Source organism: Engystomops pustulosus, chromosome 1 (assembly GCF_040894005.1).
Source record: "Engystomops pustulosus chromosome 1, aEngPut4.maternal, whole genome shotgun sequence".
NCBI lineage: Eukaryota > Metazoa > Chordata > Amphibia > Anura > Leptodactylidae > Engystomops > Engystomops pustulosus.
This window is the reverse complement of record NC_092411.1, coordinates 298,398,786-298,423,051: the sequence shown is the minus strand read 5'-3', so window position 1 is coordinate 298,423,051 and position 24,266 is coordinate 298,398,786. Positions and strand designations below refer to the sequence as shown.

General features: G+C 46.6%; 2 protein-coding genes across 3 annotated transcripts; one reads left to right on the top strand and one right to left on the bottom strand.

Moving 5' to 3' along the window:
- Positions 1–612: 612 nt before the first annotated feature.
- Positions 613–17,006, bottom strand: LOC140084377 (uncharacterized). The gene is made up of 5 exons (XM_072126448.1): positions 16,886–17,006; positions 8,214–8,504; positions 7,724–7,999; positions 7,320–7,442; positions 613–1,353 (listed from the first exon to the last, which is right to left on the bottom strand). The coding sequence occupies exons 1-5, from the start codon at positions 16,935–16,937 to the stop codon at positions 1,100–1,102; spliced, it is 996 nt and encodes a 331-aa protein (XP_071982549.1). The 5' UTR covers positions 16,938–17,006; the 3' UTR covers positions 613–1,099.
- Positions 13,722–22,377, top strand: LOC140084393 (uncharacterized). Of its 2 annotated transcripts, none has more exons than XM_072126449.1 (2): positions 13,722–13,870; positions 14,453–22,377. In XM_072126449.1, the coding sequence occupies exon 2, from the start codon at positions 19,683–19,685 to the stop codon at positions 20,649–20,651; it is 969 nt and encodes a 322-aa protein (XP_071982550.1). In that variant the 5' UTR covers positions 13,722–13,870; positions 14,453–19,682; the 3' UTR covers positions 20,652–22,377. The 2 variants fall into 2 exon arrangements, with proteins under 2 accessions (XP_071982550.1, XP_071982551.1); XM_072126450.1 differs by lacking the exon at positions 13,722–13,870 and adding an exon at positions 14,200–14,250.
- Positions 22,378–24,266: the final 1,889 nt, after the last annotated feature.

Sequence of the window (24,266 nt, the reverse complement as noted above, 5' to 3'; positions counted from 1 at the left end):
TTGCTGAGTTCTGGAATAAAAGGATCTGTAAGTTTATGGTTGACATACTTTCTAGTCTCCGAGTGATCCCTGTCACAAGCTGCTAACATCACCCATTTACCATCACACAGGGATCCCTACACCTACAGCGGCAGAACTATCACACATCTGCAGCATCTCCCTCTCTTTTGCTGCAAATCTACCTGCTGGATAACTGTCCGGTGTGGATGAGGCCTGTTCTTCCGGTAAAGCGATTGTGACCCAAACCCGCTCTGGTGCCAAAGGGAATCAGCTGCCCCCAAACTAAAAGGTCAGGCCCCAGTGGTTGGTGTTGCACTAGAACTCCTGGAAACCCCCTTTAAGGTTCCTGGTGTTGTGTCTAGAGGAGTAAGTCCCTGCCTGTAAGTATTCTCGTGTTTTTTCCTTTATTCAGTAGTAGGCACAGTAGAAATGGTGTTAGCCCATAGTGCCATGTATCGGAGCACCTCGCCCGGACCACGGGGGATGGGAATCATCACTCCTGTTACATTATGTATGTAAACTAGGGCATGCCCACCATATGTGTACCATGGTCCCCCCATAGCTCCGCATCGCCAACAGACATCAGGATTCTTGTGTTATTATATGGGAGAACTTTACTACACATATTATATAACTGGACAGTCTGAAATGGGAGGAAACATACAACATACTGTGTATTATATAACAGAGACGTATCTAATGCTGAGTAATCGGCCTACACTACAGCGCATCAAATTCAGCTTTCCCTGCATATAAGATATTAGAAGAGAGGAAGGGACCCAAATTATCAACATGAACCTAAATATATGAAATCTAGTATTTACAATGTACAAAACGTCTCCAAAATCTGTTCTCTCGCCCTCGGCTTCTCATTGGCTTCAGATCGGCTCCACGTGTCAATAGTAACCGGTGTCACTTATTAATCTGCCATGTCTTCTTCCTGTTTGAGCTCTGCTGATAGGTGACTCTTAGATTTGGGAATCCGCTTCCTCTCAGAGCGGTCCAGTAGGGTTTGTCTCCTCCCTTGGTCCAGAATAGAAGGTAACCAGATGTAACATGAGCTCATAATGTCCAAGCTCTATCACACTATGTGCACGAATTATCCATACGCCTCCACCACATAGAGAGCTGGTTCCCCAGCGGCTCTTCCCTCTTCTCCATAATGACCTGGCTCCAGACTGTTGTCCACCGATGCATCTAGCTCCGAGAGAATGTCCAGGGTCATGTTCTCTGCAGCTTCTTCTTCATCAGTCATAGACATTGGGTTGGACTCTCGTCTTGTCTCGTCTTGAAGCGTTGACACCTCTTCTGGTGTTGCATCTTCAGATTTCCCATCTCTACATGTTCTAGGACCTGTTGGAAGAAACAGAGAAGTTTGATGCTCTCTTCGTCTCGTATGGAAATCCTTGAGATGATGCTCTATGTATATTAGACCACTGAAGCATCATGGGAGGTCAGTTTTGTTCTCCTTCTTACTTTTGTCTATGCATGTTCCAAACTAAAGGGGCTGACATTTAATATTTCCTCCCATTGAAGAATCTACTAGGGTCTTGTGTTATATGTAGACATGATGGGGATTCCTAAGAAGAACTTAGAGTCTCTACTGTACCCCAATCGTTGTCACTTCACATTATGTGCACTATGGAGGATTTCCCTGTTGGTTATGAAGGGATCTTGGTAGCATCATGGACACCATATGCTCGGAGGCAGAAGGAAGATTTACTTCTATGGGAGAATATCTCTGTATATGTAGAGTAGGATGGATCCTGTATGGCCTCACCTGGACCCTATATTCTATGTTATCACAGTATACACACCGGTCATCATACCCGCATCTACCTGAGATCACTTACAGGCTTCTTCTGGTGTCACACATACAGACATGTTATGGATCTCTCATCTATGGAAGTATTTGGGGTCTTATTCTGGAGCCTGAGAAACTGGAGGAAGAAGAATTTTCTTGTATTTTCCTGTACTATCCATCCCCTGAAAGAGGACGGGGATATCCTGGATCCTAGAAATGTCTGCTCCACCAGCAAAACTATTGTGGTTTGCAACCAGATCCTGTTGCAGTGAGCTCTGCAGATTTTTATGGCAGATAACTTTTAAAAAAGCATTAGCAAAGCGAGTGTATGAGCTTGGCGGCGAGTGTGCATTGATCTGAAGTGTGTGCAGTGTCTTAAGTGTGACTTACGTTTAAGGGACTTAAGTTTGAGGGGCTTTAGCAGGTAACTTCTGTGTTCTGTGTTACTCTGACTGTAAATTCTTCTTTCTGTGCATATTTCTATTGTAATCCCCATTAGAATAATGGACTCCATAAGTGGCATTGCTACACGGTGTACATCCTGTGCCATGTATGCTTTCCTTGAACAGCCGTTCGAGGGGGAATACTGCTGTGTGGGGTGTGTGAAAATTGCTCATCTGGAAGCCCAGATTCTGGATCTAAATGAGCAAGTTTCAAGGCTGCGGGCAATTGATAATATGGAACGAAGTTTGCTGCTCCTGGAGCACAAACTCTCTGGGGAAGATGGGTGGGGGGAGGGAAGTATGGAGGTGCAGAGTGAGGGGGCAGATGGGTGTGGGGAGAGAAGTATGGAGGGGCAGAGGGAGGGGGCAGCTAGTTGGGTAACATGTAGAAGGCGGGGTAGAGGGAAGAGTTGTAGAGAGTCTAGTCCTGATCTGGTGCACCCCAATAAGTTTGCCAGGCTGGCGGATGAGGGGGATATCAGCTCTGGGGTAGCAATGCTGCAGAAAGATGTGGCCGCTAGCAACCAGGGGAATGTCTGCTCCAGTAAGAAGGGTAATGGGAGCACAGGCAAGGTCAGACAGGTGCTGGTAGTGGGAGATTCGATTATTAGGGGAACACACAGGGCAATCTGTCACAAAGACCGTGCACACCGAACAGTGTGTTGTTTGCCGGGTGCTCGGGTTCGGCATGTTGCGGATCGGGTTGATGGATTACTGGGAGGGGCTGGTGAGGAACCAGCGGTCATGGTCCACATTGGCACTAATGACAAAGTAACAGGTAGGTGGAAGGTCCTTAAAAATGATTTCAGAGATTTAGGCCATAAGCTCAGGGCAAGGACCTCAAAGGTAATTTTCTCCGAAATACTGCCTGTACCACGTGCCACACCAGAAAGGCAGCGGGAGATCAAGGAGGTAAATAAGTGGCTCAAAAGTTGGTGTAGGAAGGAGGGGTTTGGGTTCATGGAGAACTGGGATGACTTTTCTGTCGGCTACAGGCTCTACAGTAGGGATGGGCTGCACCTCAATGGGGAGGGGGCTGCTGTTTTAGGGGAAAAAATGGCTAGAAGGTTGGAGGAGTGTTTAAACTAGAGACCTGGGGGGAGGGCAATTACACTTGTGCAGGGCAAATAGACAGTGTACATAGAGAGCTGGGAAGAGCCATAGTCCATGGGGGAGGAAGGGGGGCTGGAATGAGATTGGGAAATAAGGACAAAAGGAATAGGGACAGGGAAAACCATATAAAGTGTGTGTACACAAATGCCAGAAGCCTCACAAACAAAATGGAGGAACTGGAACTCTTGATGTTGGAGCGGAAATATGATATAGTGGGTATCAGCGAGACATGGCTGGACAGTAGCTATGACTGGGCTGTTACTATAGATGGTTATAGTCTTTTTAGAAAGAATCGTATAAAAAAAAAAGGGGGAGGGGTTTGTTTATATGTGAATTCTTGCCTCAAGCCCGTCCTGCGAGATGACATCAGTAACGCAAATGTGGAGTCCCTATGGGTGGAGATAAGGGGAGGGAAAAAGAATAATAAAATATTACTAGGGGTTTGTTATAAGGCTCCAAATATAATGGAGGCAGCAGAGGAAATGCTGATAAGTGAAATGGATGCGGCTTCAAAGCTTGGTGAAGTACTTATCATGGGGGACTTCAATTACCCAGATATTGACTGGGGGGCAGAAACCTGCAGGTCCTTCAAAGGTAGCAGGTTCTTATCAACAACAAAAGACAATTACCTGTCGCAACTAGTCCTGGAGCCAACAAGAGGGGGGGGCACTGCTGGACCTTATCCTTACCAACAGACCTGATAGGATATCAAAACTACAGGTTGGGGGGAACCTGGGGAATAGTGATCATAATATCATTGATTTTGTATTACGCTTTACTAAGCACGTTAGTGAAGGGGCAACCAACACTCTAAACTTCAGGAGGGCAAATTTTCATCAACTAAGGGAAGACCTTAGAGGCATAGACTGGGATAATGCTCTCAAAGACAAAAGCCCCCCCCAAAAATGGGACTTTTTCACATATATTCTGAAAAAGTCCTGTGAGAAACACATACCTTATGGGAAAAAGCATAAAAGGAACAAGAAAAAGCCTATGTGGCTAACTAGTCTTGTAAGGAAAGCAATAAGCGAGAAAGATAAAGCGTTTAAGGTGCTAAAACGTGAAGGTAGCGATGAGGCATTACAGGATTATAGAGAGAAAAATAAATCATGTAAAAAGCAGATAAAGGCCGCAAAAATAGAGACTGAGAGAAATATTGCAAGGGAGAGCAAAAATAATCCCAAATTATTTTTCAAGTATATAAATGATAAGAAACTAAAAACAGAGAGTGTGGGTCCCCTTAGAAATAACATGGGGGTCATGGTGGAAGGAGATGAGGAAAGGGCCAATCTACTGAATGTCGCCTTCTCAACTGTCTTTACCCAGGAAAATCCCCTGGTGGAAGACACAATGAGGAATAATGTCAATTCTTTTTATAATGTCAACAGTTTAACCCAGGAAGAGGTACGGCGCCGCCTCGCAACCACTAAGATAGATAAATCACCTGGGCCAGATGGCATACACCCCCGGGTTCTGCATGAACTATGTACGGTGATAGACAGACCGTTATTTTTAATATTTGAAGATTCACTGAGGACTGGTTATGTTCCACAGGAATGGCGCATAGCAAATGTGGTACCAATATACAAAAAAGGATCAAATAGCGATCCTGGAAACTACAGACCCGTAAGTCTAACTGCTGTGGTGGGGAAAATATTTGAGGGGTTTATTAGAGATGCTATCCTGGAGTATCTCACTGTGCACAACCTTATAACCCAGCGTCAGCATGGGTTTATGAGAGATCGGTCCTGTCAGACTAATCTGATTGGTTTCTACGAGGAGGTAAGTTCAAGACTGGATCTGGGGGACGCTGTGGATGTTGTATATCTGGACTTTTCAAAGGCATTTGACACCGTGCCACATAAAAGGTTGGTATATAAAATGAGACTGCTGGGAATAGGAGAAAATCTGTGTATCTGGGTAAGTAATTGGCTTAGTGATAGAAAACAGAGGGTGGTCATTAATGGCACATTCTCCGATTGGGTTGATGTTACCAGTGGAGTGCCACAGGGGTCAGTATTGGGGCCACTTCTTTTTAATATTTTTATTAATGACCTTGTAGTGGGTTTACACAGTCAAGTTTCAATATTTGCAGATGATACTAAGCTGTGTAAAGTAATAAATACTGAGGTCGATAGTTTAGCATTACAGAGGGATTTGTGGAAGCTTGAGGGATGGGCAGAGAAATGGTTGATGAGGTTTAATGTTGATAAATGTAAAGTTATGCACTTGGGCCATGGAAACAAAAAGTATAATTATGTTCTAAACGGTCAATTACTTAGTAAAACTGAGGCTGAAAAGGACTTGGGGGTATTGGTGGATGGTAAACTTAATTTTAGTGACCAGAGCCAGGCGGCTGCTGCTAAAGCAAATAAAATAATGGGATGTATCAAGAGAGGAATAGATTCTCATGATAAAGACATAGTTCTGCCCTTATACAAATCCCTGGTCAGACCACACATGGAATATTGTGTACAGTTTTGGGCACCAGTGTATAAAAAGGATATAGTAGAGCTGGAACGGGTGCAGAGGAGAGCAACCAGGATTATTAGGGGAATGGGGGAACTAGAATACACTGACAGATTAAAAAATTTGGGATTATTCAGTTTAGAAAAAAGACGACTGAGGGGAGACCTCATTACAATGTACAAATACCTGAACGGACAGTACAAGGATCTCTCCAAAGATCTTTTTATACCTCGGCCTGTGACCAGGACAAGGGGACATCCTCTACGCTTAGAGGAGAGGCGATTTTACCATCAACATAGACAAAGGTTCTTTACTGTAAGAGCAGTGAGACTATGGAACTCTCTGCCGCAGGAGGTTGTTATGGCGGACTCTATGTACATGTTCAAGAGAAGCCTGGATGCCTTTCTGGAGAGAAAAAATATCACGGGTTATGGGGATAAAACATTTAATTCTTGAAGGTTGGACTTGATGGACTTGCGTCTCCTTCCAGCCTCATATACTATGATACTATTGGCCAAGACTCAATCTGCAATACTTACACTGGATGGTGACTAGTATGGAGAGATCCATCAGAGGAATAATAGCTCAGGAGCCATCGCCTCCACCATCATTATTACTATTAATGGAATCTTCTATATAGTGTATATATATATATACTGTATATTACAGCTCTGCTGGAAAACCCCTTTGAGTTATGAAACTGTTATGAAACAGAAACCCGTCTAAGTTATTCCAGGAAGACAAGCACCGCTGATTTCCTGGCAATGGTGCTGCCGGCTCCTGGGGCTCATTACATCCTGAAGTGCTGGGGAACAAGACAGGAGGCAGGACGGAGGGGCAGGACGGAGGGGCAGGACGGGAGGCAGGACGTTAGGCAGGATGGAGGGGCAGGACAGAGAGGCAGGATGGAGGGGCAGGACAGAGGGGCAGGATGGAGGGGCAGGACGGAGGGGCTGGACGGAGGGGCTGGACGGAGGGGCAGGATGGGAGGCAGGATGAGAGGCAGGACGGAGGGGCAGGAAGGGAGGCAGTACGGGAGGCAGGACGGGAGGTAGGACGGAGGGGCAGGATGGAGGGGCAGCACAGGAGGCAGGACGTTAGGTAGGATGGAGGGGCAGGACAGAGGGGCAGGACGGAGGGGCTGGACGGAGGGGCTGGATGGGAGGCAGGATGAGAGGCAGGACGGAGGGGCAGGAAGGGAGGCAGTACGGGAGGCAGTACGGGAGGTAGGACGGAGGGGCAGGACGGAGGGGTAGGATGGGAGGTAGGACGGAGAGGCAGTACGGGAGGCAGGATGGAGGGGTAGGACGGGAGGTAGGACGGAGAGGCAGGACGGAGGGGCAGGACGGGAGGCAGGATAGGGGGCAGGACGGGAGGCAGGGTACAATGGTCTGGAGAGGGTTGGGTATGACCTTTGTAGCCTTTTCAGGGATGTACAGATAAAACCAGAGACAATACTGTCTACCACATTATAGGGGAAGTCTACTCACATTTCTTGTACACTATGAAACTGATGATACCGATGATGATACCGATGAGGAGGAGAACCATGAAGATGATGAAGATGATCTGCCAGGTCTCCAGGTAGAATGTTCCCTTCCTGCAGGTCTTGTCTGGGAGAGGGTTAGATGTGATGGATTATTATGTCTTACTAGTATCAGGTGGTGACATCACTACAAGATATATCCCAAAAATATCAACCGGAGTGACCGAGAAGAGTACATCCTCCTAGTGGATCTACTATACCTTCTAGTTCTGTGCTGTGATCCTCAATCCATAGATTGTATATCCACAACTTCCCATTCACTTTTCCACTCTTTAAAATTAGTTACTTAAGAACAAGAAGATGCAACAAAATCTGCAAATCTGTAATTGGAACCCAAATTTTACTTACCAGGAGTCAGTAACTGAATCTCCCCAGATGTCCTGGTACCTAATGGGTAGTAGAGTCTACATGTGTATGTCCCTGCAGACTGGGGATCCCGAGTGTCAAGGGACAAGAAGCTGGAATGATCCATCCTGGTGACGTTCTCAGTGACCTCTTTTCCATCCTTCAGAAATGTCACATTATGTGGATATGAGGCCTGGACATAGCACGCCAGGATGACCTGACATGGCTCATCTTGTATGGTCTCATTGACCTTCTGCATGGCCAGCTGCTTCACTAATTCTGAAAGAAGACAATGTTGTATGATGAGAAGAAGCCCCAGGACGTGTATTATCCCCTTCCTAATATCTTCTCTACATACATTTTTACATTTGTCCTTGGACATGGTTGCATAGTGAGAGGTTCTACAAGATCTATACAATGATAGCAGGTACCCCGAATAGAAAGAAGTGTATGTACTGCCCACAGCTGCAGAGAGATAGCCCCGGGGACTCACCAATCACATAGAGACGTATGTACGCCACTAGCGTCATGTTTACTTTTTGCTCGTAGAGGCCACTGTCATCTTCTCTCAAGTTCTCCAGGACAAACGTCCCATTGTTTTTGTAGAACTTCGAACGACCAGAGTAGGGTGGTCTTATGTTTTCAATCTCATGAAATGTGATTACCAGATTGTGATTGGCTCTCTGTAAATCATATACAGTTCCTTTAGTGAAAGGTACCGGTGGGAAGATATAAGCTGAGCCAACCGGACGATACTTCTCATATTTTCTGATGTCAACATTTCCTGGAATAAAAATGAAATATAAATCTTACTAGATAAGTAGAAGATTGCTGAGCTTAAGGGCAGTGTGTTTTAAAGGAACACTAGAGAATGGAGCCTACTGTAGATATCCCCACTATGGTGGTCCAGCAGCAAATTACGCGATGGCAGAAACCATCCATAAGGTCACAGAAGCTTCAAGCAATATTGGTCAAGAGGTGTGAAGCCCAACCGTCCATGGGAGGAGAAGCTCCAAGGAACCCACCCAAGCCTGACATCTGCCTACACTAACACAAGAGTAGGAGGTATCTGGCAATAATAAAGGGTTAGCCTGTCCATAGGAAACCAATATAGAACCAACCCAAGAGTAAATCAGTCTACACTCCTAGAAGAACACGGAACAACCTGTAAATGTGTAGAAAACCTATTTGGAAAAGTTTCCAGCTTCAATCCCTGAAATGACCCAGGATATCCAATTCCCCTTCCATATAAGCGACTCCTCTATTCTTATTGATGAGAGTTGTCTCCATCCTTTCAGGCTCACATCTAACGACTTCTACGTGTGACCCAATTCCATCGCTGCCAACCTCACCCGGTGCTCATCCCAGATCTAACTTATCTCTTCATTATTTCATTATCCACTGTTCTTGTTCCATCTCCCTTTATTCATCTGTTACACCCATCCTAAAGAAGCCATCGCTGGACCCATCTCCTCTGCTCTCCCCACCTCACTATCTCTAGTACTTCTGGTAGACATGTCCTACATTTCCTTTGGACTTCCAGTGTCTATCACTCTCATACCACCTCTTCATCTCGCCCCCCTGTGTTGGGGTCTCACAAGGTTCTGTCCTGGGACCCTACTCTCCATCTACACATCTGGCCTCATTGGGTCCATTAGGTCCCGCGGCTTTCAATACCCACCTGATACAGATGACACACAAATCCTCATTTCTGGTCCAGGTATCTCCTCTCTTCTACCCAGAATTCCAGAGCCATATCCTCCATCTCTTCCCGTTTTATCAAACTTAACATGAACAAAATTGAACTCAAAATCTATTCTCCACCTAACACATCCCGTCCACTAGACCTACCCATGGTCTGCGCTATATTAACCATGACTCACAAAGTCGTCCATATCCTGCCCCCCCCCCCCACATATATCTCTGAACTTATCAGCCATTACCGTCCCACACGTAACCTCCGCTCCTCACGGAACCTTCAGCTTCACTCCATCACCATCCGTTCTTCTCACAGCCATTACCGTCCCACACGTAACCTTCGCTCCTCACAGGACCTTCAGCTTCACTCCATCACCATCCGTTCTTCTCACAGCCCTTACCGTCCCACACGTAACCTCCGCTCCTCACAGGACCTTCAGCTTCACTCCATCACCATCCGTTCTTCTCACAGCCATTACCGTCCCACACGTAACCTTCGCTCCTCACAGGACCTTCAGCTTCACTCCATCATCATCCGCTCTTCTCACAGCCATTAGCATCCCACACGTAACCTCCGCTCCTCACAGGACCTTCAGCTTCACTCTATCACCATCCGCTCTTCTCACAGCCATTACCGTCCCACACGTAACCTCCGCTCCTCACGGGACCTTCAGCTTCACTCCATCACCATCCGCTCTTCTCACAGCTATTACCGTCCCACACGTAACCTCCGCTCCTCACAGGACCTTCAGCTTCACTCCATCACCATCCGCTCTTCTCACAGCCATTACCGTCCCACACGTAACCTCCGCTCCTCACAGGACCTTCAGCTTCACTCCATCATCATCCGCTCTTCTCACAGCTATTACCGTCCCACAAGTAACCTCCGCTCCTCACAGGACCTTCAGCTTCACTCCATCACCATCCGTTCTTCTCACAGCCATTACCGTCCCACACGTAACCTTCGCTCCTCACAGGACCTTCAGCTTCACTCCATCATCATCCGCTCTTCTCACAGCTATTACCGTCCCACAAGTAACCTCCGCTCCTCACGGGACCTTCAGCTTCACTCCATCACCATCCGTTCTTCTCACAGCCATTACCGTCCCACACGTAACCTTCGCTCCTCACAGGACCTTCAGCTTCACTCCATCACCATCCGCTCTTCTCACAGCCATTACCGTCCCACAAGTAACCTCCGCTCCTCACAGGACCTTCAGCTTCACTCCATCATCATCCGCTCTTCTCACAGCCATTAGCATCCCACACGTAACCTCCGCTCCTCACAGGACCTTCAGCTTCACTCTATCACCATCCGCTCTTCTCACAGCCATTACCGTCCCACACGTAACCTCCGCTCCTCACGGGACCTTCAGCTTCACTCCATCATCATCCGCTCTTCTCACAGCTATTACCGTCCCACACGTAACCTCCGCTCCTCACAGGACCTTCAGCTTCACTCCATCACCATCCGCTCTTCTCACAGCCATTACCGTCCCACAAGTAACCTCCGCTCCTCACAGGACCTTCAGCTTCACTCCATCACCATCCGCTCTTCTCACAGCCGTCTCCAAGACTTCTAAGTGTTTTTTGTACTTCCATTTGTCACTGACAGTACAATAGTATTAAAACAATTGGAACAACCTCATTAAGGAGGACACATTGTCTACACCTAGTAATCACTATTGCACGAGGTATTCCTCCGTAGTATCACACTAGTCTACACCGGCACCTGAATATACATCCTACATAAAAGCCAGACTTCAATGTCACCGGTGCTCCCGGGACCATTATCATGGGTCTCTAGCTCACCAGTGCCCCTCCCTACCCGCCGGCGTCACTTCACGCCACTTACCCATCCACGCTCCGGCTCCCGTCAGGGGTTAAATGAAATCGACCATCAGAATCCATCATGATAGACCAGGGACATTACCTCTGGCTCCAGGCAACGAGACTGTAGGAATATTCTTATATCTGTTATGCATAGTCTCTTTATGCTAATGAACCTGACAGCCTATGGGGGTGTTACCAGAGTCCCTCTGTGCTGCAGCTTCACAGGCTGTTACAGGTTCTCCCCCTCTCCCCTGCTTCCACTGCACTCCCCCTCTGTGCGCTAAAACTTCCTATACTGAGATTACATCAGGTAGACGGTGGGTGTACTGATACGGGAGCAGTGGGGAGACAGTGTAAAAGTCTGTGAAGCTACTGCATGGAGGGGCTCTGGCCACACCCTCAGAGCTTATTAGCGTTATTATAAAAGTTGATTTTAGAAGGAAGGAGAGCATGGATAACACATATAAGAAGATACCACAGTCACCGTGATAGAATTTGATGGTAGATTTCCTATAACGTGTCACTTCCTTCAATGAATATCAATGATTCAGGTATGAAATGTACATATATATATATATACCAGCTGTAGATCCCGGCGCTGCCAGGATAGGAGATAACTGCTTATAGCTATAACAACAAAAAATATTTTATATGTACCTATCTCTCTCTCTCGCTGACTGTTTCTGGCCAACTCTTTCAGTGACTGTCACTGACCGTCTCTGGTCTTCTATGTCTCTGAGAGTCTCTGTCTTTGACTGTCTCTTTGAGTGACTGTCACTGATTGTCTCTTTCAGTAACTCTCACTAACTGTCTCAGATAAAGTGACAGTCAGAGACAGTCACTGAAAGAGACAGTCAAGTTACAAAAATTACAGCTGATCTCTGATTGGTTTCCATGGGGATTGGTTTCTATGGGGATAAATATCCCCATAGACAAAGTGACAGTCAGAATCATTCACATTCAGATACAGAGGCATTCACTGAAAGAGATGTTCAGAGAGAGTGACTGAAAGAGACGGTCTGTGAGTGACTGAAAGAGACATTCAGAGACCGTCGCTGAAATAGATGGTCAGAGACAGTCAATAAAAGAGACTGTCAGAGACAGTCAATAAAAGAGACTGTCAGAGACAGTCAATAAAAGAGACTGTCAGAGACAGTCAATAAAAGAGACTGTCAGAGACACTCTCTTAAAGAGACAGTCAGAGACTGTCATTGAAAGAGACAGTAAGATACAGTCACTGAAAGAGATGGCTAGAGACATTCTCTCAAAGAGACGGTCTGAGACAGTCACAGAAAGAGATGGTCAAAGACAGAGAAGCTCAGAGACAGTCACTAAAAAGAGATGGTCAGTGACAGAGAATGCCAGGGACAGAGATGGTCAGAGACAGTCACTGAGATAGTCAGAGACGGTCACTGAAAGAGATGGTCGGAGGCGGTCACTGAAAGAGACGGTCAGAGACTGTCACTGAAAGAGACGGTCAGAGACTGTCACTGAAAGAGACGGTCAGAGACTGTCACTGAAAGAGACGGTCAGAGACTGTCACTGAAAGAGACGGTCAGAGACTGTCACTGAAAGAGACGGTCAGAGACTGTCACTGAAAGAGACGGTCAGAGACAGTCACTGAAAGAGATGGTCCGAGAGAGCCACTCAAAAATATGGTCAGTGACAGTCACTTAAAGAGGTGGTCAGAGACAGTCACTCAACCAGACAGTCAAAGGCAGAGAACGTCAGAGACAGAGATGGTCAGAGACTGTCACTGAAAGTTAGAGAGTCACTGAAAGAGACAGTCGGAGACAGTCACTGAAAGAGACAGTCAGAGAAGGTGAGAGGCATGGAAGGTCAGAGAAAGAGACGGTCAGTGACAATCAGAGAGACAGTCAGAGAGAGAGATTTGTTATTGTTAAGGGTGACAACAGCATACGCCCCTACAATAATGGAAGGACTAGCTGCCCTGTCCATATTTGGAGAACCAGCATGAACCACCCCAAGGGTAAGACCATCCTACACAAGAATAGTGAGTACGAGGCAGAATGATCCTGGGCTTTCCTGTCCGTGTATGAAGAAGCAGTATATATATATATATATATATATATATATATATATGGAGAGAGATTATAGGGGTCATGGTAAGTCCAGGAATATCAGTGTCAGTTGGTACCATCATCCTGTCCGTGTATGAAGAAGCAGTATATATATATGGAGAGAGATTATAGGGGTCATGGTAAGTCCAGGAATATCAGTGTCAGTCATGGCCACCACATAGACACGTTAGTTGGTACCATCATCCTGTCCGGTTGGGCACAGGGTCCTACTACTCTGTCTCCCAGAACCAGAAAGGATTAAGTGGTTGGTCCTGTATATAACACAACTTCCCCGACGCTCTGGTGTTACCGGGACTTTCCAGTCTTAGGTCACAGGTGCTATTAAGTATCTAAGCCTGGATTCCCCTCCAGCCCCAGGTGACAAATCTAACTGCACAGGTCTGATGGATTCCAAGAAGCTGAAAGGAGAATAGTGAATGCAGCTCTGGAGGTGACTAGAGGGAAGGATGTAACATTAGACTTCTGTCGTTAGATGTCACACGTTCTATCAGGAGCATTGGTGAAGGCGGCTTTAGAGGTAAGTGGAGAATAAGACACAGGTAACGGCTTCAGTGTGAATGCAGCTCTGGAGGTGACTAGAGGGAGGGAGCATTGGTGAAGGCGGCTTTAGAGGTAAGTGGTGAATAAGACACAGGTAACGGCTTCAGTGTGAATGCAGCTCTGGAGGTGACTAGAGGGAGGGAGCATTGGTGAAGGCGGCTTTAGAGGTAAGTGGTGAATAAGACACAGGTAACAGCTTCAGTGTGAATGCAGCTCTGGAGGTGACTAGAGGGAGGGAGCATTGGTGAAGGCGGCTTTAGAGGTAAGTGGAGAATAAGACACAGGTAACGGCTTCAGTGTGAATGCAGCTCTGGAGGTGACTAGAGGGAGGGAGCATTGGTGAAGGCGGCTTTAGAGGTAAGTGGAGAATAAGACACAGGTAACGGCTTCAGTGTGAATGCAGCTCTGGAGGCAATGAGTGTTACACATGGAAATCAGGAATCTGTGGCTCCTGATGTTAATGCGTCTCATGTGCAGAATTGTGAACGCAGCTCTGGATGTAACGTGATGAAGTGTTGTAATTATGAGTGTGGGCTCAGTGTTATGTCTGTGTCCACAGATCAGGCTGAGGAGGTGGTGACCGTCAGCTGTTATACGCAGGATAGAAGCGGAATTTTCACTTTCACTTTGACTTGTATATAAGAGACTCAGGAGTTCGTTTCATAACTTCTGCATGACTCAGTGGGGCGAGGCACAAGACTGAACAGACAAGTTCACAGAAGAGGAATTTTCCACTTTACCAGATGACGGAGCTTCTACTATGACCTGGAGTATAACGAGAGCCGGCACAAGCTGCCCGGCTGATATCCAGGACCAGGAGGACCAGCTGAGGGGCACAGTCCATGGAAACCCTGGAGATATTCTCCTCACAAGCTTCTCTATGGAGGACTCTTCTTCATGGGGTATAGATTGGGATGACAATGGATGGAAACCTCACACCAAAAGTCCAAAAATAATACTGATCCAGAAGGAACCAAATCTCCTACCACAGGTCTAGATGTTCTGTAGAGAAGGTGACCAGATCCTCTAGGATCTCCACATCTAAGAGAAGGAATGAGACCACAAATGGAAGAAATCCTCCAACATGTATGAAATCGCTGGATACAGGGTCCTTACAGAATCCTTATCCTGGATGGGACTGAAGCGGTGGAGCAATACTGGGCCCTGATACTAGACATTAACCAAGAGAAGCCACCAATGACTCTGAGCAGGACTTTCTCTGGACCTGTGGACCACAATCTTAAAGGGATTTTCCCACGAACAAAAGTTGGCCCTATCCACAGGATAGAGCCTAACTCGCTGATCAATGGGGGTCTCAGTGAGGAGTCCTCGCAGATCATGAAAATGATTGGTCCCATGGGGTCCCACGTAACTCTGTCGGACCCCTCGTCGCTCCGTCAGACTAATGGAGCAGACGGCTGCTCAGGACCATTCTACTCCATTAATCTCTATGGAGCTGACGGAAATTACCGAGCGTCTTCTCCATTAGTCTGACGGAGCGATGAGGGGTCTGACAGAGGTACTTGGGACTCCATCGGACCCCTCGTGTTCATGATCTGTGGGGATCTCCTCACTGAGCCCCCCACTAATAAGCAGGTTAGGCCCGATCCCATGGATAGGGCCAATTTTTGTTGGTGGGAAAACCCCTTTAGGGATTTCTCCTGTAGCTTGAAAGTTTTTTATATCAGTTTTGTTGTAGGACTTGTGTCTTAGGGGAAGAGTGTTTCAGTCCAGACTTTGAAGGTAAGTCCCAGGGGTAGGAGATGAGATGTTGGTGGATTGGTGTCATGGAGTATAGAAAGTAGTGGGTGAAGATTGTGAGACACAGGTTATGGTGGGGTAATTGGATGTACGGTGGGTGGATGTGGCCTTCATATGAATGAAACCATTGTATTACCTTCCATATATATTTATTATGACACATTACATATATATGAGGCTCTGAGACTATTATTATAGTATTTTCTAGTATGTATATTATGTTGAAGGCAAAGGCTGCAAAATACATGAGAAAAATGAGGAGAGGCCATGAGGAGAGTCTGACTTAATTATCTGACAAACTATTTGTAGCTATAGAGACACATTGTGACCGGGGTAGTTGCAGACCCCATTGTAGCCCCTAAAAAACATCTCCTAAATGTGAAATATGAAATCTTTGAGAAAAAAGAGAAACAGAAAAAGAGTAGATCACACAAAATAGAGATGCATCAGTGCGATTTACATACAGGAAAATATATATGAACGTGTATACACTGTATATACTGTTTATAGGATAGGATGCAGAGTCATTATTAGCATAGAGGGTCTACCGGAAGCTCTATGTGTGGGAAGGTGTTGGAAAGCTAATACAGGGTGAAACTGATACTAAAGGTGTGAAGAAAGTATGTGACCCCCTCCCCCACCACCCCCACCCAGGGAATCCCCATATCAGTAAGGAGAACAACATTTGCATACATGGTCAATATGTAACAGGAAGTCAGGCTGGAAAAGCCCCTCTGCCACATGATTTCTTTTCATTATCAGTTTTATGTAATGAAACCCCTTAAAACCTGTGAATATATATATAATCACCATATCTCAAATACATGGTTATAATAAACAGCAGTCACCAAATAAATGTATTACATTTCCCTATAACATGACTCCTTTCACCTATAGTATGACCTTGTAGTACAGCCGTCGGTCTAGTATATACCCATATAACTGCAGCGCTGCACATTGTACAGGAAACCTGCACATAACGTATATACTCAATGATATAAATATACATGGAGGCGGTGGAGCCCCCTCTCCGGGGTCTAGCAGATACTAAGCCTCCTACACATGGCTGCCATTGTTAGTTTCACCTAAAAAACATCACATCAGATTTGTGACAGGGGCAGTTATAGACCCCATAGCGGTCCCCTTGACAAATCCCTAAAATCTAGAATACCAGAAGACAGACACAAAGTGACTGCAGTAATAATACACAAAGAGCTCATGTTATTCTCACCTTCTGCAAGATTTACAAGTAATATCAAAAGTAGGATCAAAGAGGGGTGCATGATGATGAAGATCAGTGTGGGGGCATTGAAAGGTTGATGTGATATGAAAGTGAAGTATGTGATAATGGAAACGAGAAAACTGATGTCATTGAATGAGTCATTGGAAATTCCCAGTATCACGCCACTGAATCACGTCACCCCCTCCCCCCCCCCCACTCTTTCCATTATTCACTTTCTTTTTCTGTAAGAGATTTTACTTTCTTTTTATGTTTTATTTCATTTTTCTATAATTTTACTACTACCAGCATTTACCACAAAGCAGGACATAAAATTACAATTCTGTATTGTGAGAAGAAGGTGGTTTTGGGTAAATGTAGTAATTTCTGAATTTTGGTCATTCATATAATTGGACTGCTTTATCATAAACACATCACATAAAGATGACACAGTATACAATGTACAGAGGAAACATATAGGGAATGGAGCTCGTGTCACAGCTGCACGGTGTATACGTTTCATTGATTTGTAAAGCGCTACGTAATTTGATGGTGCTATATAAATAAAGATTATTATTATATTATTATTATTATTTAATATGGGGTTGAATTTGGGAAGGGGTAGGTACAGATCCCATGGCGGTTCCTTGACAAATGACATAACTCTGTTATATAAAAACCATAAGGAAAAATAATATAGAAAAAACTTTTAGGCCTAAAGAAAATTCACTTATAATATCTGTTACACACATGACTCCCAGCGTTCTCAGAGTAGAGATGCAGGTAGTATAGTATATGTATAGGAGGATAGCATAGTATATGTATAGCAGGATATCATAGTATAGTGTACGTATAGGAGGATATCATAGTATAGTGTACGTATAGGAGGATATTATAGTATAGTATACATATAGGAGGATATCATAGTATAGTATACATATAGGAGGATATCATAGTATAATATACATATAGGAGGATATTATAGTATAGTGTACGTATAGGAGGATATTATAGTATAGTATACGTATAGGAGGATATTATAGTATAGTGTACGTATAGGAGGATATCATAGTATAGTGTACGTATAGGAGGATATCATAGTATAGTATATGTATAGCAGGATATCATAGTATAGTGTACGTATAGGAGGATATCATAGTATAGTGTACGTATAGGAGGATATTATAGTATAGTATACATATAGGAGGATATCATAGTATAGTATACATATAGGAGGATATCATAGTATAATATACATATAGGAGGATATCATAGTATAGTATACGTATAGGAGGATATTATAGTATAGTATACGTATAGGAGGATATTATAGTATAGTGTACGTATAGGAGGATATTATAGTATAGTGTACGTATAGGAGGATATCATAGTATAGTATACATATAGGAGGATATTATAGTATAGTATACATATAGGAGGATATCATAGTATAGTATACATATAGGAGGATATTATAGTATAGCATATGCAACACCCTCGCCGATGCAATGGCGAGGGAGGGTTTGCGAATACGTCCCACCTGCATGTAATCCCATTACACTACATGGTCCTGATAGGACATAGGGGCATTGCAGTGGTGAATCCTGCCTGGCAAGGCAGAGGTTAAGTATTTTGTATGATGCAAGATGCTATTGTCCAATGATATGTGTTACATCCTGTGCTCTGTAAGCTGAGATGTGATTGGAGGAGCAGCCACCACCTGACCAAAGGGAGGTAATAAAACCCCCTGGCCAGGAATGTTCTGGAGGATTCTAAGTGAGAGAGATTCCAGTGTAGGAGAATCCTAGTGAGTGAGTGAGTGAGTAATCTCTGTCTAGCCCATACCAGAGCAGGAAGAGCCTAGCCCCTGCCTCTGAAGAGTGGAGTATTAGACTAGAGTAGTGTAGTGAGGAAAAGGGGTATCATCTTACCTTTAAAGGTGATACCTGAAGCCCTACAGGACAAGCTGAAGCTTCCTACCAGGACACAGCTGCCTTCCCAGCCTGCCCTCTACATCCAGGCTGGTGAACTATCTCCTGAGGCTCCCTCCAACTCACATCTCAGCACTCCATCTACCAGTTAAAGGCACGTTTGCTGCGGTTCCTGCCGGTTCAAATAAAGAACTGTAAGTTGTTTTCTTCAACTTCTGTCTCCGTCTGGTCCCTGCTAATACGGCTGCCTTCATCACCGGCACCCTGTCCATCACCCAGAGACTCACACTCGGGACATTAAGGGGTTGCCCCAGGGAGATCCGCTATAGCAGCCTCTGCCTCATCTTTTCTTGCCAACACCACCCTGCTGGAGACCTGCCAGGCTGTAGGACAGCCCTCCGGTTCCCCCGTACCAAGCACCGTGACAATAGCGTGCTTAGGCCGCAACCGCCAGCCACTCCGGTACCGCGGGCCCCGGCTGTCACCAGGCCTCACCTCAAGGGCTAGGCCCCGGTGGGGGATGTTGCAAGTGGCGTCACAAACAGGATTGATACTTCTGTGCCTTATTACGGCATTAAAGACTTTCCTTTATTAAAAAGACTGTGCTGCCTAACCCTGCTGCCATCCGGGTTTAGGCCCAAGTACTTGTGTGTTTCTGGATTGAACTGTGTTATACTGCTGCCACGTGCTGTCGAGCTCCGCTCCAGCACTCAAGAGGTTAAACCCTGCAAAGAACTTTGTCAGCTCTGCTACATCCGGCGCTGCCGCGCCTGAAGATTTTACCTCAGAAACTGTGGCGCAGCAAGTAATTCCAGCCCGCCAAAACCTTCACTGGCGGGAAAACCCAGAGACATCACTAAGCTCCGCCCCCTGCGCGTATGGCGCGAATCCTGCCTCAGCGCGCTGTGGCGCAGCAGAAAATTCAGCCGGCCACAACTCCTGGCGGGAAAGACTCAAGCTCCGCCCTCTGGCGCGAAACTCTCCCGCGCTGCAACGCCAATGAGAGCCCACGAGGTACCTCAGAATCAGCGCAGCCGCCATCCAGCATCAAAGAGGTTAATCGGCCATCTTGGATTTCTCCACGTGCTGTCTCCTGTCCTGCCGACATGCTGTACAGCCGACGAAATGAGGAACCAAGTGTCACATGGTCTGCCCCCGAGCCTCGGGCACCTCCATCTGCTACACCTCTTACTGCTGTCTCCCGTACGCAGTCTCCAATGGCGGATTCTCCACAGCGGCTGCCTCCTCCGATTCCGGACCTCCTGAGGACCACCGCGGATGTGAGTACCATGGCCCCCAGGGCCTATATCACAGTGACTGTCACTATATCTCCCTTAGCCCCGGCTACAAAAGGGACTCTCTTAAAGGGGCCTGACCCCTTATCTAATGCTGCTGATCATCCTGCGGAGTATCCAGGACCACCTGCTAAGAGGCCCAGGCTGTCCGGTGAGAACGCCCTGCCAGCTACAGAGGTTACCACCGCCAGCGCAACAGCACCCCCAAGAGCTACAGGTCAGTCCCGGAACAACAATCCTTCAGCTGTCAGCAGTGAAGAAGTTACAGCTCCTGCGGTCATCATCATGCGCTCCACAGCGCCCCCAGCTACAGAAGGTCAGCCAGAGAAGTGCCTGTCTCCTTCCTTTGCTGAGATGCCTGCCGCCGTAGGTGACCTCCCTGCTGTTCCAGCTCCAGCTTCTGGGTGTTCCATGTCAGCAGTTCCAGTGTCTACCACCAGATGTCTTCAGGTGACAGATCTCAACACGGTTTTCTTCACCCAGGCTAATGATGTCCCTGCTGCAGTTCCTGCTCCCATGCCTGCAGCCATTGCTCTTGAGCAGCAAGATTAACCCCTGAAGGGCTGTAGCCCACTTCAGGTACTGTGAATATTGTACATATGTATATTTATTACTGCTATCCCATTTGGGCTGAGCGCCCGCTCACCCTTATTTATCTCAGTCAAGAGATTATACATTGTCATGTGCTATGATAGCACCCCTTCCTCTGCCCCAGCAGAGATTCCTCCAAAGGACTCTGTCCCTCTACACATAGAGGAGACCCTTTGCATCTTTATTGCACTTTTCCCCACCTCAAGGGCTGTACCCAGAAGATGGACTTTGTCATTAGAGACCTTCTGTGAGACTTTTGCCAGATACTACAAGGGAAAAGTTGCTATTGACTGATTATTTTGCACTTAATGCATTCCTTTTTAGGTATGGACATTCTGCTTGCACTCTTTATGCCTTTTCTTTGCAGGAAAAGAGACATTTACTATCGTGCTACCCTGAGTAGCCTATCTACCTCTGTAACGTTTGTAACGTTCAAGATGTGTTACCCATTGGGCTCCTAAGCCAATGTGATCTTAACCTGTTTGCACACTGTCAGAAGATATGCCAGTAGTCTGCATTAACCCTTTCATAGGCTTTTCAGGTTGTAGTGTGGCTGTGTCGGACCGTCTTTTTGTGTAAAACACTGACCGCTACCTGATCCCTCAAACTGAGGTTTGCACATGGGGGTAGTCCGTAAACTGCGGGTCTTAAGGGGACCGGGGGTGTTACAGAGTTAGCACCTGGATGCCACCCATACATGGGTAAGGTTGTCAGTCAGGAGGTACTCGTGTCGCATATGCTCAGGCAATGCAGATAGACACTATATAATTGCGGCCAGGGAAGAAGCGTTGATAAAACAAATATACAGGCCTTGGTGCAAGGAGTGGATTACAGGACATGACACCACACCTTTCCTACTGTACAGTTCGGTTTAATGGCGTCAGCGACCAACTGTCATACAGCTACATGTTTTTGTCTTAGTCCGACACCAACCCAGGTGCCTGTCTCCAGGACCATGGGCGGTTTGTCCCTACACCTCACATAGCCTGCACTTCCTAGAAGTGCCCTTAGCCCCCTCTGTGCCCCAAACCATCTGTAGTCGAGCCAAGGGCGGCTCTTTCAATTGCCCCCGGGGTATGCAACACCCTCGCCGATGCAATGGCGAGGGAGGGTTTGCGAATACGTCCCACCTGCATGTAATCCCATACATGGTCCTGATAGGACATAGGGGCATTGCAGTGGTGAATCCTGCCTGGCAAGGCAGAGGTTAAGTATTTTGTATGATGCAAGATGCTATTGTCCAATGATATGTGTTACATCCTGTGCTCTGTAAGCTGAGATGTGATTGGAGGAGCAGCCACCACCTGACCAAAGGGAGGTAATAAAACCCCCTGGCCAGGAATGTTCTGGAGGATTCTAAGTGAGAGAGATTCCAGTGTAGGAGAATCCTAGTGAGTGAGTGAGTGAGTAATCTCTGTCTAGCCCATACCAGAGCAGGAAGAGCCTAGCCCCTGCCTCTGAAGAGTGGAGTATTAGACTAGAGTAGTGTAGTGAGGAAAAGGGGTATCATCTTACCTTTAAAGGTGATACCTGAAGCCCTACAGGACAAGCTGAAGCTTCCTACCAGGACACAGCTGCCTTCCCAGCCTGCCCTCTACATCCAGGCTGGTGAACTATCTCCTGAGGCTCCCTCCAACTCACATCTCAGCACCCTACCTACCTGTTAAAGGCACGTTGCTGCGGTTCCTGCGGTTCAAATAAAGAACTGTAAGTTGTTTTCTTCAACTTCTGTCTCCGTCTGGTCCCTGCTAATACGGCTGCCTTCATCACCGGCACCCTGTCCATCACCCAGAGACTCACACTCGGGACATTAAGGGGTTGCCCCAGGGAGATCCGCTATAGCAGCCTCTCCCTCATCTTTTCTTGCCAACACCACCCTGCTGGAGACCTGCCAGGCTGTAGGACAGCCCTCCGGTTCCCCCGTACCAAGCACCGTGACAATAGCGTGTTTAGGCCGCAACCGCCAGCCACTCCGGTACCGCGGGCCCCGGCTGTCACCAGGCCTCACCTCAAGGGCTAGGCCCCGGTGGGGGATGTTGCATATACATATAGGAGGATATCATAGTATAGTATACGTATAGGAGGATATTATAGTATAGTGTACGTATAGGAGGATATTATAGTATAGTGTACGTATAGGAGGATATTATAGTATAGTATACGTATAGGAGGATATTATAGTATAGTATACGTATAGGAGGATATCATAGTATAGTATACGTATGGGAGGATATTATAGTATAGTGTACGTATAGGAGGAGATCATAGTATAACATACGTATAGGAGGATATCATAGTATAGTGTACGTATGGGAGGATATTATAGTATAGTGTACGTATAGGAAGAGATCATAGTATAACATACGTATAGGAGGATATCATAGTATAGTGTACGTATAGGAGGATATTATAGTATAGTGTACGTATAGGAGGAGATCATAGTATAGTATACGTATAGGAGGATATGATCTCGTCTGGTGCTGCACCAGTCATTAGGATACATAGGTTTCTCACCCCCAGAGCACACAGTACCCCCCCTCCCCCCCATACCCATAGCTCCCAACCGTCCCGATTTTGACGGGACTTTCCCGTTTTCCCGTACCTCTGCCCCGCGTCACGGGCAGCTATGATATTGTCACGGATTCTCCCCCCAGGTCCCGCTGTGTCCGCATAGTAAATACTTTGAAAGTCTGAACTCACAGTACAGAGTGGCTGCTACAGACATCGGGAGGGAATCCTTTTCAGAGAAGTGTCGGGCTTAGCGGAGAGAGCATGGACCACGTCATCAGGTCTGATCAGTATCTGTCCATATATGGTCAGTGCATCTCCTAGGGTTCCCCAGAGCAGACATCGGGAGGGAATCCTTTTCAGAGAAGTGTCGGGCTTAGCGGAGAGAGCAGGGACCACGTCATCAGGTCAGATCAGCATCTGTCCATATATGGTCACTGCATCTCCTAGGGTTCCCCAGAGCAGACATCGGGCAGGGAATCCTTTTCACAGAAGTGTCGGCTTAGCGGAGAGCAGGGACCACGTCATCAGGTCAGATCAGTATCTGTCCATATATGGTCACTGCATCTCCTAGGGTTCCCCAGAGCAGACATCGGGAGGGAATCCTTTTCAGAGAAGTGTCGGCTTAGCGGAGACCAGGGACCACATAATCAGGTCAGATCAGCATCTGTCCATATATGGTCACTACATCTCCTAGGGTTCCCCAGAGCAGACATCGGGAGGGAATCCTTTTCAGAGAAGTGTCGGGCTTAGCGGAGAGCAGGGACCACGTCATCAGCTTCAGATCAGCATCTGTCCATATATGGTCACTACATCTCCTAGGGTTCCCCAGAGCAGACATCGGGCAGGGAATCCTTTTCAGAGAAGTGTCGGCTTAGCGGAAAGCAGGGACCACGTCTAGAGATGAGCGAACATACTCGTCCGAGCTTGATGCTCGATCGAGCATTAGCGTACTCGTAACTGCTCGTTGCTCGGACGAGTATTTCGCCCGCTCGAGAAAATGGCAGCTCCCGCCGTTTTGCTTTTTGGCGGCCAGAAACAGAGCCAATCACAAGCCAGGAGACTCTG